The sequence below is a fragment of the Strongylocentrotus purpuratus genome, unplaced genomic scaffold (genome assembly GCF_000002235.5).
Source record: "Strongylocentrotus purpuratus isolate Spur 01 unplaced genomic scaffold, Spur_5.0 spur5_scaffold_6, whole genome shotgun sequence".
In the NCBI taxonomy this organism is placed as follows: domain Eukaryota; kingdom Metazoa; phylum Echinodermata; class Echinoidea; order Camarodonta; family Strongylocentrotidae; genus Strongylocentrotus; species Strongylocentrotus purpuratus.
In genome coordinates, this window is record NW_022145612.1 from 9083827 (window position 1) to 9096831 (window position 13005).

Consider the following 13005-nt stretch of genomic DNA (forward strand, 5'->3'; position numbering starts at 1 on the left):
GTTCCAAATATAATGAGCAAATCTATAACGTTTACATATTTGTAAAAAGTCAGTACATTATGCATCATTATAACTGGTTATTTATTACCTTGATATAATTGACTTATGTCACTCTGAATGATAAGTTTCTGACTCCTTTGCACAAATTAATCAATCATGATACTTCATGGACTAAGTGAACTTTCTATTCAAACTTAAGCCTCCAAGACGATGCTACTTAAATGGTGAATGTCAGAATGAGCGTTTAATCAAGTCAAGCTGGTTATGTGTAAGGGATGCCATCCATTTCGACATAACGCGAAAATTAGGAAAACAAACCATTACGAAACATCTGCTCAATATTATAATGCAATATCTCTTGTTGATCAATTACTGACAAACATTGTAGCTCTTTCAAAGAACACATGCTACGATCTTTATTGATTTTTGCTGATATCATGGACAAATCTAGATATATTTATTTTTAAGGTGTGTTTTTTTAAGAGAGAATGAGAGAGAGAGAGAGATTTCGGAAAACGATAAATCCAGTGACCTTAAAGGTAAAGACCAATTCTGGTTATGCGATTGCATTGTGAAAGAAACGTTGTGAAATCGATCAGAAATGGTTGATCATGAAGCATATAAGTTTTGGTGTGTACTGCAAGGTTCTGGAATCTTTAAAATGATATGAAATTTGGCCAGTCTTGGTAAAGTTACAAGCACTGTACACAGAAAGATGTGTATGGGACTACGCGACACGTGCGCGATATCTATCCGGTCCGGATAGAATCTGATATAATAATTTAATATATAAATTTATAGGCGGTTCCCCGGGAAAAATTTGTATCATCGCGTATAAGTCAAAACATATTCTTTCACATGACTGGTAATAAGAGCTTGGGGGGGGGGGGAGGGGGACGGGTTAAACCCCTGAAACCCCCTCCCGTAGGTCACTTAACTCATCGTTTTTTTAATCGCTCATGCGTAGCCGTCTAGGCGCCATTTTGTCTGTTTTTGGTCCGTGTTATGGCCTTTCTTTCTTTCTTCGTATCTTCACAATCCTTCATGCTACAGACTTCGAATGATTTCCTATAAATAGTCCAAGAGATGTTCTTTCATATGCGGTGGCGACGAATAACCTGATTTTGAAAATGCCACCTTCATAGGCGAAATTAAAATCTGAAATTTAATTCGACAAAAATTGCTAAAATTCTTTAAAAATTGAGCCCTTAAAACCGTAAATTGCATAACTTTCATCACAGTATCTTGATTTTGTCATGGGACACACCCCGACCGAATGTCACGCTCCAAAAATCGCGCATGATATAAATAGAAGAAGAAGAAGAAGAATTCAGAACCCGAACGGAAACGAGGCATTGACGAAAAGTCGTCAATGCAACAAAGGTGAGGAAAAAGAAGAGAGAGATAGAGAGAGAGAGAGAGAGAGAGAGAGAGAAGGGCTGTGGTGTTCTCGCTTCTTTTTTTTAGATAGATGGTTATATTTGAAGGTGATGAAACTTGAACAAAGGTGAGGAAAAAAGAGGAGAGAGAAGGGCTGTGATGTTCTCCTTTTATCATACAGTGCTTCCCAGAAAAAAAACGAAACCGAGAATTATCGACGTTTTACCAAAAGTCATTTGGCGGGCGGTATCCGAATTCCAAAGAGAAAAATCACATAAAAGTTAATTTTCGTCAAAGATCAGCCATGCATCAAGTCTTTTGTCCACTTAACGGAGTTAAATCTTTTGTCAATTCTGTTTGTTGCTATGGCAGGCAGCCATTGAACACCAATTCATTTAATCAAATTATAGAAAAGCAAGCATTACTTTATACAAAACAGATCTATGTTATTCCTGGCTCATTTTTCCCGATTGAGGTGTCATATGAAAGGGCAGAAAATGAACTTTCTAGAAATGTGATTTTGTCTATGAAATTCATATACCGCCCGCCAAATGCCTTTAGGTACCCTCTCTTCAAATTGTTTTAATCACTCATGCGTGAAATATTTATCATATGAGTTCCATCAAATGAAAGAGGATCTAAGCTTTACAAATATGTGTCATTTATTAATTATAATTGTTATTAAGTTATGGTAAAACATCGATAATTAGCGCTAACGCACTGAATTGAAGGGGATTGAAGACGAATAAAGGTGAGGAAAAAGAAGAAAGAGGGAAGGGCTGTAATGCTCTCAATATTTTTTGAGAGAGGGTTATATTGAAGGGAGTAAAACGATAACAAAGGGGATGAACACGTCGTGTGCACAAGGACAGTACAAAGATCGAAGATTAACCGTCTTGCCTATCATGAAAAAATGCACTTGAACACTGTTGGTTTTGGAGCAGTAGTGATATGACAGATATTTCTTTTAATGAATAACTGTTTAATCAATCTAAAGTAAACAAAAACGAAACGAAAATATGTGAGTCATAAGATATGTGGATCATACACGCTGGGGACTGCATTATAAACACATCTCCAGGAAGCTATTTCGTTTGAATTTAGGAAAGATGAAGCCGATTTGTAAAGTTTTGGCGATTTTCGTCTCTACTGTCGTTATTGTATCTGGACAAAACCCTAGCGTAAAAGTCATTGAAGGAAATCTCGTGGGAAAGACCGTCCAATTCAGTGAGAACCAGTTTATAAACGTGACCAAAGATGTCGATATGTTCTTGGTAAGAAGTCATGGATTTTTGCATATTATACAGTGCGTCCCAGATAAAACGAAACCGAGAATTATCGATGTTTCATCATAACTTAATCACAATTATAATTGAAAAATGACACATATTTGAAAAGCTTAGATCCTCCTCTTTCACTTTTTTGATGCAACTCATAATAATGCATATTTCACGCATGAGTGACAATCAGCCGTAGACGAAAAGCATCATGCATGGCTGATTGTCAACGAAACGGAGTTTTTTGTCAATTCTGCTTTTTGCTACGGCAGGCAGCCAGTGAAAACGAATTTGTTTGCTAAAATTATGAAAATATAAGGGCTACTTTAAACAAACAGAACTTTGTCATTCCTTGCTCATTTTTCCTGATTGAGGTGTCATATGAAAGGGCAGAAACCCAACCTTTTAGAAATGTGATTTTCTCTTTGAAATTCAGATACCGCCCGCCAAACTACTTTTCGGTTTTCTCTCTTCAAATTGATTTTACTCACTCATGCATGAAATATGCATCATAATGAGTTGCATCAAATGAAAGAGGAGGATCTAAGCTTTCCAAATATGTGTCATTTGTTAAATATAAATGCGATTAAGTTATGATAAAACATCGATAATTCTCGGTTTCGTTTTTTCTGGGACGCACTGTATATTAAACTATTTTCAATACATATAGAATAGGAAAGATAATGAGTTAATAATTTAATATGGACGGATCCATGATAATATTGCGTTGGTAGAGGTGATGGCTTAAGTCCGAAAGATATCTCACGCAATACAATCATACAAAACAAAGGTTCCAAATTTTCTAATGCATGCCTTTGAGCGTGAAAAAGGTGATTTAGAAAAAATATTTAAGATGATTCAAAAAAGTCACAAATACTTGCCTTTTCATTCGGTAACCTCTATTGGAAATGCAGTTTTTATTGATTTTATCTTTTTTCTTCCAATTATAGGGTGTTCCATTCGCTAGCCCCCCAGCCCGGTTCGCTTCTCCCGAGCCCATGACGACGTGGCAGGATGATCGAAATGCGACTGAGTTTGCCCCAGTATGTCAACAGGCCCCTACTTTTCTTTACCCTACCATGTCGGAAGATTGCCTGTATTTGAATGTCTACACACCAAGTCCAAAGGTATGTTATCTCTTTAACCGTATTAGAAAGGCTATTATTACGCATGACCAATCGTTGGGATTTGAAACATGAACAAATATCTGTCACGTTATAGGAGCATTCCAGAAATAATATTATAACATGCTGAAATATAATGCCCAGCCCTGATCGGAATGAATATGATCAGATTCATGAAATGGTACATCAGTGTAGGCAATATGAGTGTATGTACAGTAACATTCATCACTGCATGCATCCCCCATGCATCCCCCATCCCCCTCTCTTCAAGAAGAGAGAATAACAAATTGTAGGGCGAGGGGAGGGCGCTAAAACTGGCCTGATTTTCATCTGATGCATTTTCATCTCATTTTGATCTCTTTCTATCGGTGTGACACCGATGAAGCAGCCACTGTGAAAAACATTGAGAAAACACCGATTAAAAGACCGATGAAAATGGTCAAAGGTCGCAGTGTACTCGCGCTTTTTCGTAACCAGCTGTGTTTGTTCCGGCAGTATGAAAGGACAGCAAGGAAAGCGGCGCACAGTGGGCCAGGGAGGAACCAAAGTGCGCCAAAACTAAGTTTGGGTGATTTATTTTTTTTCAATTTTTTTCTTGCCCAGTTGAAAGGTAATACATAGAAGAATACCTCAGTGAAATATTTAATTCGGGTATGCACATTAAGGGTATAAATTTACTACTTCAAACAGCAAAATCCTACATATTCACAGTTTTAGTGCAAAAGTGACTTATTTTATAAATCTTTCAATTCAACATGAATTTTTTAAGTTATTGATATGGAATTGCTCTCACATATTCCTGATAGTTCATTTCGTTGAATGAATGGGTTAAAATTAATAGAAACACAATCTTCATGATATATTATTGTGTAATTCACTGAAAAATGGGCTAATTATCCGTGTTTTTTATAAATCCAGAAGAAATGTTTAGATCTCTGCGGTGTACCGCTTAAATTTTAATATCACCATTTTCTCTGATGTCTAATCTTTAAGTTGATACCAAATTTGGCTGCCCGATCTTGCCCGTTATTATGTTAGAGCCGATTTCCCTTGCCACATTGCCCCGAAAAATGTGGGTTTTTGGGGTCCGCGGCTGAATCATGAAGGATTCGTGGTCATAAATAGAGGGGGCGCGCGACACTTGTCTTGTTCTGACACCGCGGACCAAAATAAACACATTTTTCGGGGCAATGTTGCAAGGAAAACTGCTCTAACATAATAACGGGTAGAATCGGGCAGCCAAATCTGGTATCAACTTAAAGCTTATTAGACATCAGAGAAAATGTTGGTAATAAAATTTAAGCGAAAATCCCTGGAAATCCAAATATTTCCTCTGGATTTATAAAAAATAAATCCCCAAACATGAGTTTTGGCGCACTTTGGTTCCTCCCTGGCCCATTGTGCGGCGGTTTCACCTTTGTTTACCAATGGAAAATTTAATCTGTATTTTCATCGGTATGACTCCGATAGAAGCACTATGAAAGGGGTATTAGACACACACAGTTATACACTGAGAAAATCTCTGGAGGGCCGACAGAAACTTCCACCCTCCTCTTTCTGACAAACCTGGTTCCGCCCCTGTCAATAATGATGATGTAGCAAAAACAATGGATTGGTTATTCTGTTCTTTACTATAGCCATCTGGGACACCTGTCATGGTATGGATACATGGAGGAGGGTTTTCTACTGGTACGGCTATGGCATATGATTACTACGGAGTTCCATTGGTTGCTGTTGGTGATGTCATAGTAGTAACCATCAACTACCGCCTAGCGATTTTCGCTCAGTTTTCAACCGGTAGGTATACATGAAGTCTTATAACAATACCATTATATATTTTTTACATATATTCATTTAGAAAAAAAAAGTAGAGATAGTCCAGTCAAAGAGGGGGGGGGGGCTGGTTTAATAGCATGGACACGCGTAACGTGTGAGGGTGAAGGAGTCTGGGAGGGGTCCTGTCCATGCCCATGGGTATATGGGCTGAATGACGTCATCTTTTCTCTGAAAAACGAACTTTCCATACAAAAAAGACCGTCCTGTTGCCTTTTATCGAACTGCTATGGAAAGTAAAGAGAATAGCATTGTTTGTAATTGTAGCGATATATCTTCTGTTACTTTATTTCCGTTGTATAATATAAAATATTTTCTTTCAAACAGGTGTCTTTTCCATAGTCGAATTAGGGCACATTTTATTCTTTGGATCCGCCGAAATGATGCGACATTCATCAAAGCTCCGATTGCCTCTTAAAGGCCATTGTGTAAATACAGTGCTTCTCTTTTATTCTTAAAAATTTAATGAACAATTATCAATGTACATTATCATATTAATTGAGGTAAATGTTTCAACTTTTTTCATATTTAGTTTTTAATGTTTGCACATTTCTTTTCACAAAGAGGATGAAGCATCTCCCGGGAACTATGGCATGTTGGATCAAGTTGCTGCTTTGGAATGGGTGTACAACAACATCGAAGGTACAGTACTTAACAATCGTAATGTCATCGGCTTGACATCAGAGATACAGAACTTAATCTTAAAGGCCTTAACTTAAAGATACTATGTCCCTTTGCAGCCAACCTCAAATTCTGTAGAACTTTGCAGGAATTATGAATATGTCATGTATGTCCTATCTGTGAAATTTAAACGTTAGCAGTGTCCTCATATTCAAATTATGCAAGGAAACCCGTTTACTAGCTAGACTTCACTGTCAGACTCTATTGAGTGACTGACTGGCTTTTTTTCTTCTTTGGTAATAACATACATGAAAAGAGTTGTAAAGGGTGCATGAGCATTTGTCTACGTCAATAACCCACTTCTTGTGATGGCCAAGATTAAACTGATTTAATCTTTGCGCAGCATATAACGTATGACCATTCGGTACAATTGTCTGAAAATCAAGACTATTACTTTTGGGCTCTATAGCCCTAAAGTCAATTTGACAACTAAAAGTCGTTATTTTCCCACTTGAAGACATTTTCAAGCCCCACCTTTTTTAGGGAAGTTCTAAATTAGTATTATCTTTCAAATGCAGTTGGAATTTAACTTTTTCATTTTTTGGGCCTGCAAATGGGACATAGTACCTTTAACATGGGAGGTCCAATACTTGACATAACAGTCTTACAGTTCTTGAATTAACGTCAACGGTATAGTTCTTTATTGGTTATTTTGAAAGCGTTAAACGCAACATCGAATGTGCAGTACTTAACTTAACAATCTGAAAGTCTTTACGTGAATTTGATCCGCCATATTTTCCCCAAATATTTTCCAGCATTCGGTGGTGATAAGAACAGAATCACCATCTTTGGAGAAAGTGCAGGATCAGCGAGCGTTAGTTTCCATCTTGTCTCCACACTCAGCAGACAATTTTTCAATCAAGCAATATATCAGGTTTGTAGATTATGCCATTTCATAATTTATGATTAAAATAGGAATTGTGTCATGTCATGTTGTTGACGATGCCTAGATATCTATACGATTACGATTTCAATCTCCCATTAAGTGCGTGGTCATGTCAGGCTTATATAACCTTAATGTGTATTTTCCAACGAGCGTAAAGTATTTATTTTATGATTTAGAAAGAGAACCTATCGTTGAATGAAATTATTCTCGTCAGTCACATGGTAACTCTATGCTCTAAAGGAGCACGATAGATCGTAAGTAAATAACAAATATTTTACCCATCAACGACCCTGATTAATTGTTTAAAAAATAATAGCATTCTGACAAAATCCCTACAGAGTGGAACTGTGTTCAGTCCATGGGCTTTCAAAGATGATCCAGTCGCGGAGCTCGAGAAAGCTCAAGAACTTGGACGAGAGATGGGTTGTGAAGATACGGTCTCTTCCTCTGCTTTGGTTTCCTGCCTTCGGGATGCAAACGCCGTGGAACTGAGCACTGCAGCCGATAAAGTAATTTCACATTTCAATGATTTCACAACTTTCAAATGTCATTTTATGAATGAAGATTTTAGCAATCTATTTTTGACATTCTCAATCGGTAATTTCCTTGGTATACTGTTTAAACTATCTGTCACTGGTACAGCATTGCTTTGTAGAACAATATATTTTGTTAAGACAATCCTTCTTAGAACTAGGTTGAATTTGTTGAGCGTTGGTATTTTGATATTGAGATGAAACTGTCACCCAGCAGAAAGATCTGTATGTGGTGTCAATTTAAAAAAAAACTCGAAACATCTGTTTAATTCTAAATCTCGATGACCTTGGCTTTAGCCTTAATATTTTGTTCAAGGAAATGTGTTTCTTCCTGTCTCAATGTCTGCTTATCATTTGTAAGATGTAACAGGGCGCTTTTCTCTTTTCTTATCTCGAAAATGTGCTTTTATAGGTTTATACCTTAAAGTATCGGGTGACCTTGGACGGCAAATTTCCAGAAGAAACATGACCCATCTTTAATAGGAGACCTTTGTACCGGACATTTTTAGGAGACACATTTTTTTATGAGTGAAACTGTTTCTGTCTTTATAGGTTTATGGATCGCAGTATCCGGTGACCTTGGACGGTTCCTTTTTAGTCGACAGCCCAACCAATGTCTATACGATGGGAGACTTTGCTAACGTACCCATTCTTATCGGATTCAACAAGGACGAAGGAACCCTGAACCCGTTCTTTTTCCTTCCAGCCTACATCGGGAGCCCGACTCCACCACCAGTCAATCGCACTTACTTTGAGGGAGTGGTCAGACAAATCTTGACTAATTACGGTAAGGACGATGAGATCGTCTACGACGCTGTGTTGCAGGAATACATCGACTGGACGATGGCCGATGATCCGGAAAGTGATTACTTCCAATCGTGGGTGAACTTCGGGACCGATTCAGACTTCGCCTGTCCATCCGACTTTGTAATGAGAAGACACGTAGAAGCCGGTGGTAACGTCTACAAATATTACATGACACATGCTCCGTCCAAGTAAGATATTTTACCAAGCGCTTCTGGATCACTATAAAACTATTTTGTCAACATACAAATGGAATAGTAATTTACAGATTTTGGTGTCTCAATTACCAGTCCGATTTAAAGAGAAGCATTAGTTTAGGGAAGGTAGTTTGTGATTATTTCCTATTATCTAAAAAAAAAAAAGTATTTATTAGTAGTGAAGAGTATCATAAACAAATGTTCCCTGAAAAAGTTAGCTCTTCAAATACTATCATATTTTAAATATATGTCAAGAAAAAAGCGACTGAAATGTCTAGATCACACTTTGATGCCACCCGTTTTTGTTGTGTCATATGCACATTTGTGTATGCAGTGCATGTAAGAGTCAGTTTCTTATAACTTTGATGAGTTCAAAACCTCATGGTAAACAAAAGTTTGTTTGTGCACGAATGAACGTTTGCTAATTGCTTCTAGACAGTTTCTTTCTCAAAGACAATCGCATATTAACCAGAACTTTAATCTTTAACCAGACGGCTGATCATTGTATGAAGACTGACCCGATCACACGGAGCTTTCAGGCTGTATTTAACCAGTTCATCCCCCTGTTCATAACAACTCTTAAAGCCACACTGTACGACTTGTAGCTACTTGCTCCCTCTATATAGAAAACTATGCCTAATCGGTGACCATTGGTCTCCCATGATCATCTTTTTCTTATGTTAATTGAGAGCTGAGTTGATGAGATAACCACCTGTCCCGTGACCTTACAGGGTCGTCTAATCTCTCCTATAAACTAGTACAGATGAGCTTTAAATGGTTTAGGAACGTTTGCAGTTGTATTACATTTTTAGCGTACTTCCCTTGACTTCTTTTGTTTTTACTCAAACGTCGAAACGAAAGATGACATAAAGCTATATTATCGATGATAGGCTATTAACACTTCAGCATCGCATGGGTGCATCGATATCAAGCAAATGGGCTTATTCACTTCGACGTGAAAGTAGGCATTTTTGTGTCATTGATACTAATGACCGCATACCCCTCTTTGTTCTGTTTAATATATTTGTTTCATTACTATGTTATGCATTTATCTACAGGAGTGTTTTCGCTTATGGATATCAGTTTCCAAGCACTCCATGGCTAGGAGCGGGTCACGCAGAGGATCTAACTTTTGTTTGGGGTCAGCCGTTTATTGATGAGATTTATCATATTCATGGACACAATTTGACGGATGAGGAGAACGCCCTCTCCGTGAAATTCATGCAGTTCTGGACGAACTTTGCCAAGTCAGGGTAAGTTTAGAATAATCATTCCATCTAAACGGAGCTAAAGTAAACCCACCGTAAAGTCTTGTATGTTCAAAATATTCTAAAGGAGGAAATCCATTTTGCTTTAGGGTTGGATGTATATAGACGAGAAAAATGGGACAAGCAGATCAGTGATCATTTAAGAAAATGTACATGAAAGAACCTCCATGTTGGTAGGTGCTCTAAATTGTATAAACTTGGGCCACAATATAGAGCACTTTGGTTCATAGCTCACGAGTGTCTACTGATGCAAAAACCTCTCTCGTTAACAGAGGACATCTATTTGACCTCCAAGATCGTCTCCATGACAAGCTTGCACCAGAATGCGATATTTTTCGGAAAACGTTTATTAAGTGTATAGTTGAAAGGAGGCGGTGAAGCATTTGCCTGTCGAACCAAAGATCGTGGATTCGAATCCGACTCCGACAGATACATGGGGTTTGCGTTATGTGTTAAGGTGACCATCCCTTGACTCATAGACGCAATCTGGCAATTAGTGGAAAACGCCCGTTCTTTGGACAGGACGTTAAATGGAGGCCTCATATACATAATTCTGTAGAGGAGGGTAACCAAGTTTGTACGTTAAGCATACCAAGAACCCACTGCATTGTTGGTATGAGACTAGGGGAAACTCTGGTGTAGTGGTCCACCTGCACATCCCCTATCAGTTATAATACAAAAAATAAAGATAATATAGCCATTATTTGTGGAATTGAATTTTTATAATAGTCAGGAAAAGAAGGCCTGGTATTGTATTTCCTTTTGTTTATCCTTAGTGACCCCAGCAAGTCTAGTGTTGATGGAGAAGCAGGAGTAGGAGAGGATTCTTGGCCTTTGTACACAATCCCTGAGCTCAAACACAAGGAACTTTCCCTAGACTTGGGTGAAGGCAGAGCTGTGCTGGCAAGGCAGTGCCGTTTCTGGAACGAATACATACCCGACCTGGAGGCATTTGCAAGTAAGAAGGCTTGAATTGATTGGGCATCATGAAATATATTCCGACACTTTGCTGCTGACAATTTATAAATCGCCATTTATGTCAGTGCTCCTCTCACCCCAACATTTCAAAATTCGTTCATGGTTTTATTAGTCGATGGCACTACCTATAGGTCTCAGCTCAACATTAGGAATGCCTGTAGCCAGCTAGTGTCAGTCTGTTTGAGGATATTTACAGTAAATGGAATGAGAAGAGAGAAACAAAACTCTGTAAGTACTAACAAATATACCGAAGAAGAACTGTGAAACACCTGTCACCTTGGCAGCAATTATTGAATTGCTTTCTGCCCTGCATTTAATATTCTAAATATTAACATTGGTTTTTATTGAGTGGTCTGCTAACACGAATTACATACTAAAGATTAAACGCTGCTGTGACATTCCACATATCTTGATAAGTAGATATATATATATCATATGCTATTATAACTTAAAATTTGTCCTTGTTCTATATCTTTAGAAACGATTGACGAAGATGAACAAGAATGGCGAGAAAGCTACGACGACTGGAAGGATGAAATGACCGACTGGCAGAAGGCCTTTGAAGACTACCAGCAGCTACCAACATGCAACTAGATTAGTAGATAGATAATAGCATTCACCAAAGCTGTCTGCTCCTTTACAATTCAAAAATATACAATCTGTTAATATTTCGGTGTAGAATATTTCTTTTAATCACATATTTACGTCCTGATGAAGGATATTGATACATCATAAACAGTTTAAAACTGTTAAAAAAAATAAACAAACATAATCACGAACATGCGTTAATATTCTATAAATCCATTTGATGCCGTAAATATTGTTTTCGTATACCCGCTGTTTTAGTGATTCTAGTGTGTTCAGCGTGGAAATGCTAAATACATAGTTTAAATTCACATAAGAAGTTATGGATATCGGATCAGTATAAATGGCTAACTTTAAAAAAGCAGGAATCATAATATTTTATCGCAAATTATGCAGACATCGATGATAATAAATATTTTGTTGGATTCGATTTTGTATTATTCTTTAATAAATTTAGAAACATTGGTATTTAAGCGCATTACAAATATAATGTATTATTATTATTATTAATTATTATTATTATTATCATTATTATTATTATCATTATTATTATAATTATTATTATTATTATTATTATTATTATTATTATTATTATTATTATTATTATTATTATTATTATTATTATTATTATTATTATTATTATTATCAATATTATTATTATTATTCTCAAGTGCGAGTTTTTATCTTGTGTAATCAATAATGATTCATAATAATTACTCATATATTGAAAAAATATTGTTAATGTAAAGTGATGCATTTTAAAAATTACAAATATTTACATACCTTTATATTTTTTCTAAATAAAATTGTCAAGGAATTAACAATCACAAAGTGACTTCAAGCGCCGAGGCAGTAGATAGACATGATTTCCCAGCGTTACGACGGTGATTAACATACTCAGAAATCATGCCGATGAAAAATAGCTGTTTGAGTATAATGTATCTTTTTTCAACCAGACGTGAAATAAATTCTGCAGAGTTACAATTTGCATTTTGTTCGCCCTTTACATATTCATCTGTATCGGTCATCGTCAATGAACTATTAAGATCTTATCGTCAGCCCTTATTGTTCCAAATATAATGAGCAAATCTATAATGTTTTCATATTTTTTAAAAGTCAGTGCAATATGTATCATTATAAATGGTTATTTATTACCTTGAGATAGTTGACTTATCTATGTCACTCTCAATGATAAGTTTCTGACTCCTTTGCACAAATCAATCATGATACTTCATGGACTAAGTGAACATTCTATTCAAACTGAGGCCTCCAAGACGACGCTACCTAAAATGGTGTATTTTAGAATGGGCGGTTAATCAAGTCAAGCTGGTGTGTAAGGAATGGCCCTTCCACTTTGAGATACCGCGGATATTAGCCATCAAGAAACGCCTGCTCAATATATAATGAAATATCTCTTGTTGAGCAATTACTAACAAACATTTTAGCTTTTTTTAAAGTA

At 36.7% G+C, this 13005-nt stretch overlaps 1 protein-coding gene across 1 annotated transcript; it reads left to right on the plus strand.

The window, feature by feature from the left end:
* The first annotated feature begins 2323 nt into the window (after positions 1-2323).
* LOC591182 (cholinesterase 1) lies at positions 2324-11907 on the plus strand. Its single transcript, XM_030972911.1, has 10 exons — positions 2324-2654; positions 3608-3784; positions 5419-5578; positions 6179-6256; positions 7051-7169; positions 7520-7690; positions 8267-8709; positions 9774-9968; positions 10760-10941; positions 11440-11907. The coding sequence occupies exons 1-10, from the start codon at positions 2490-2492 to the stop codon at positions 11553-11555; spliced, it is 1806 nt and encodes a 601-aa protein (XP_030828771.1). The 5' UTR covers positions 2324-2489; the 3' UTR covers positions 11556-11907.
* Positions 11908-13005: the final 1098 nt, after the last annotated feature.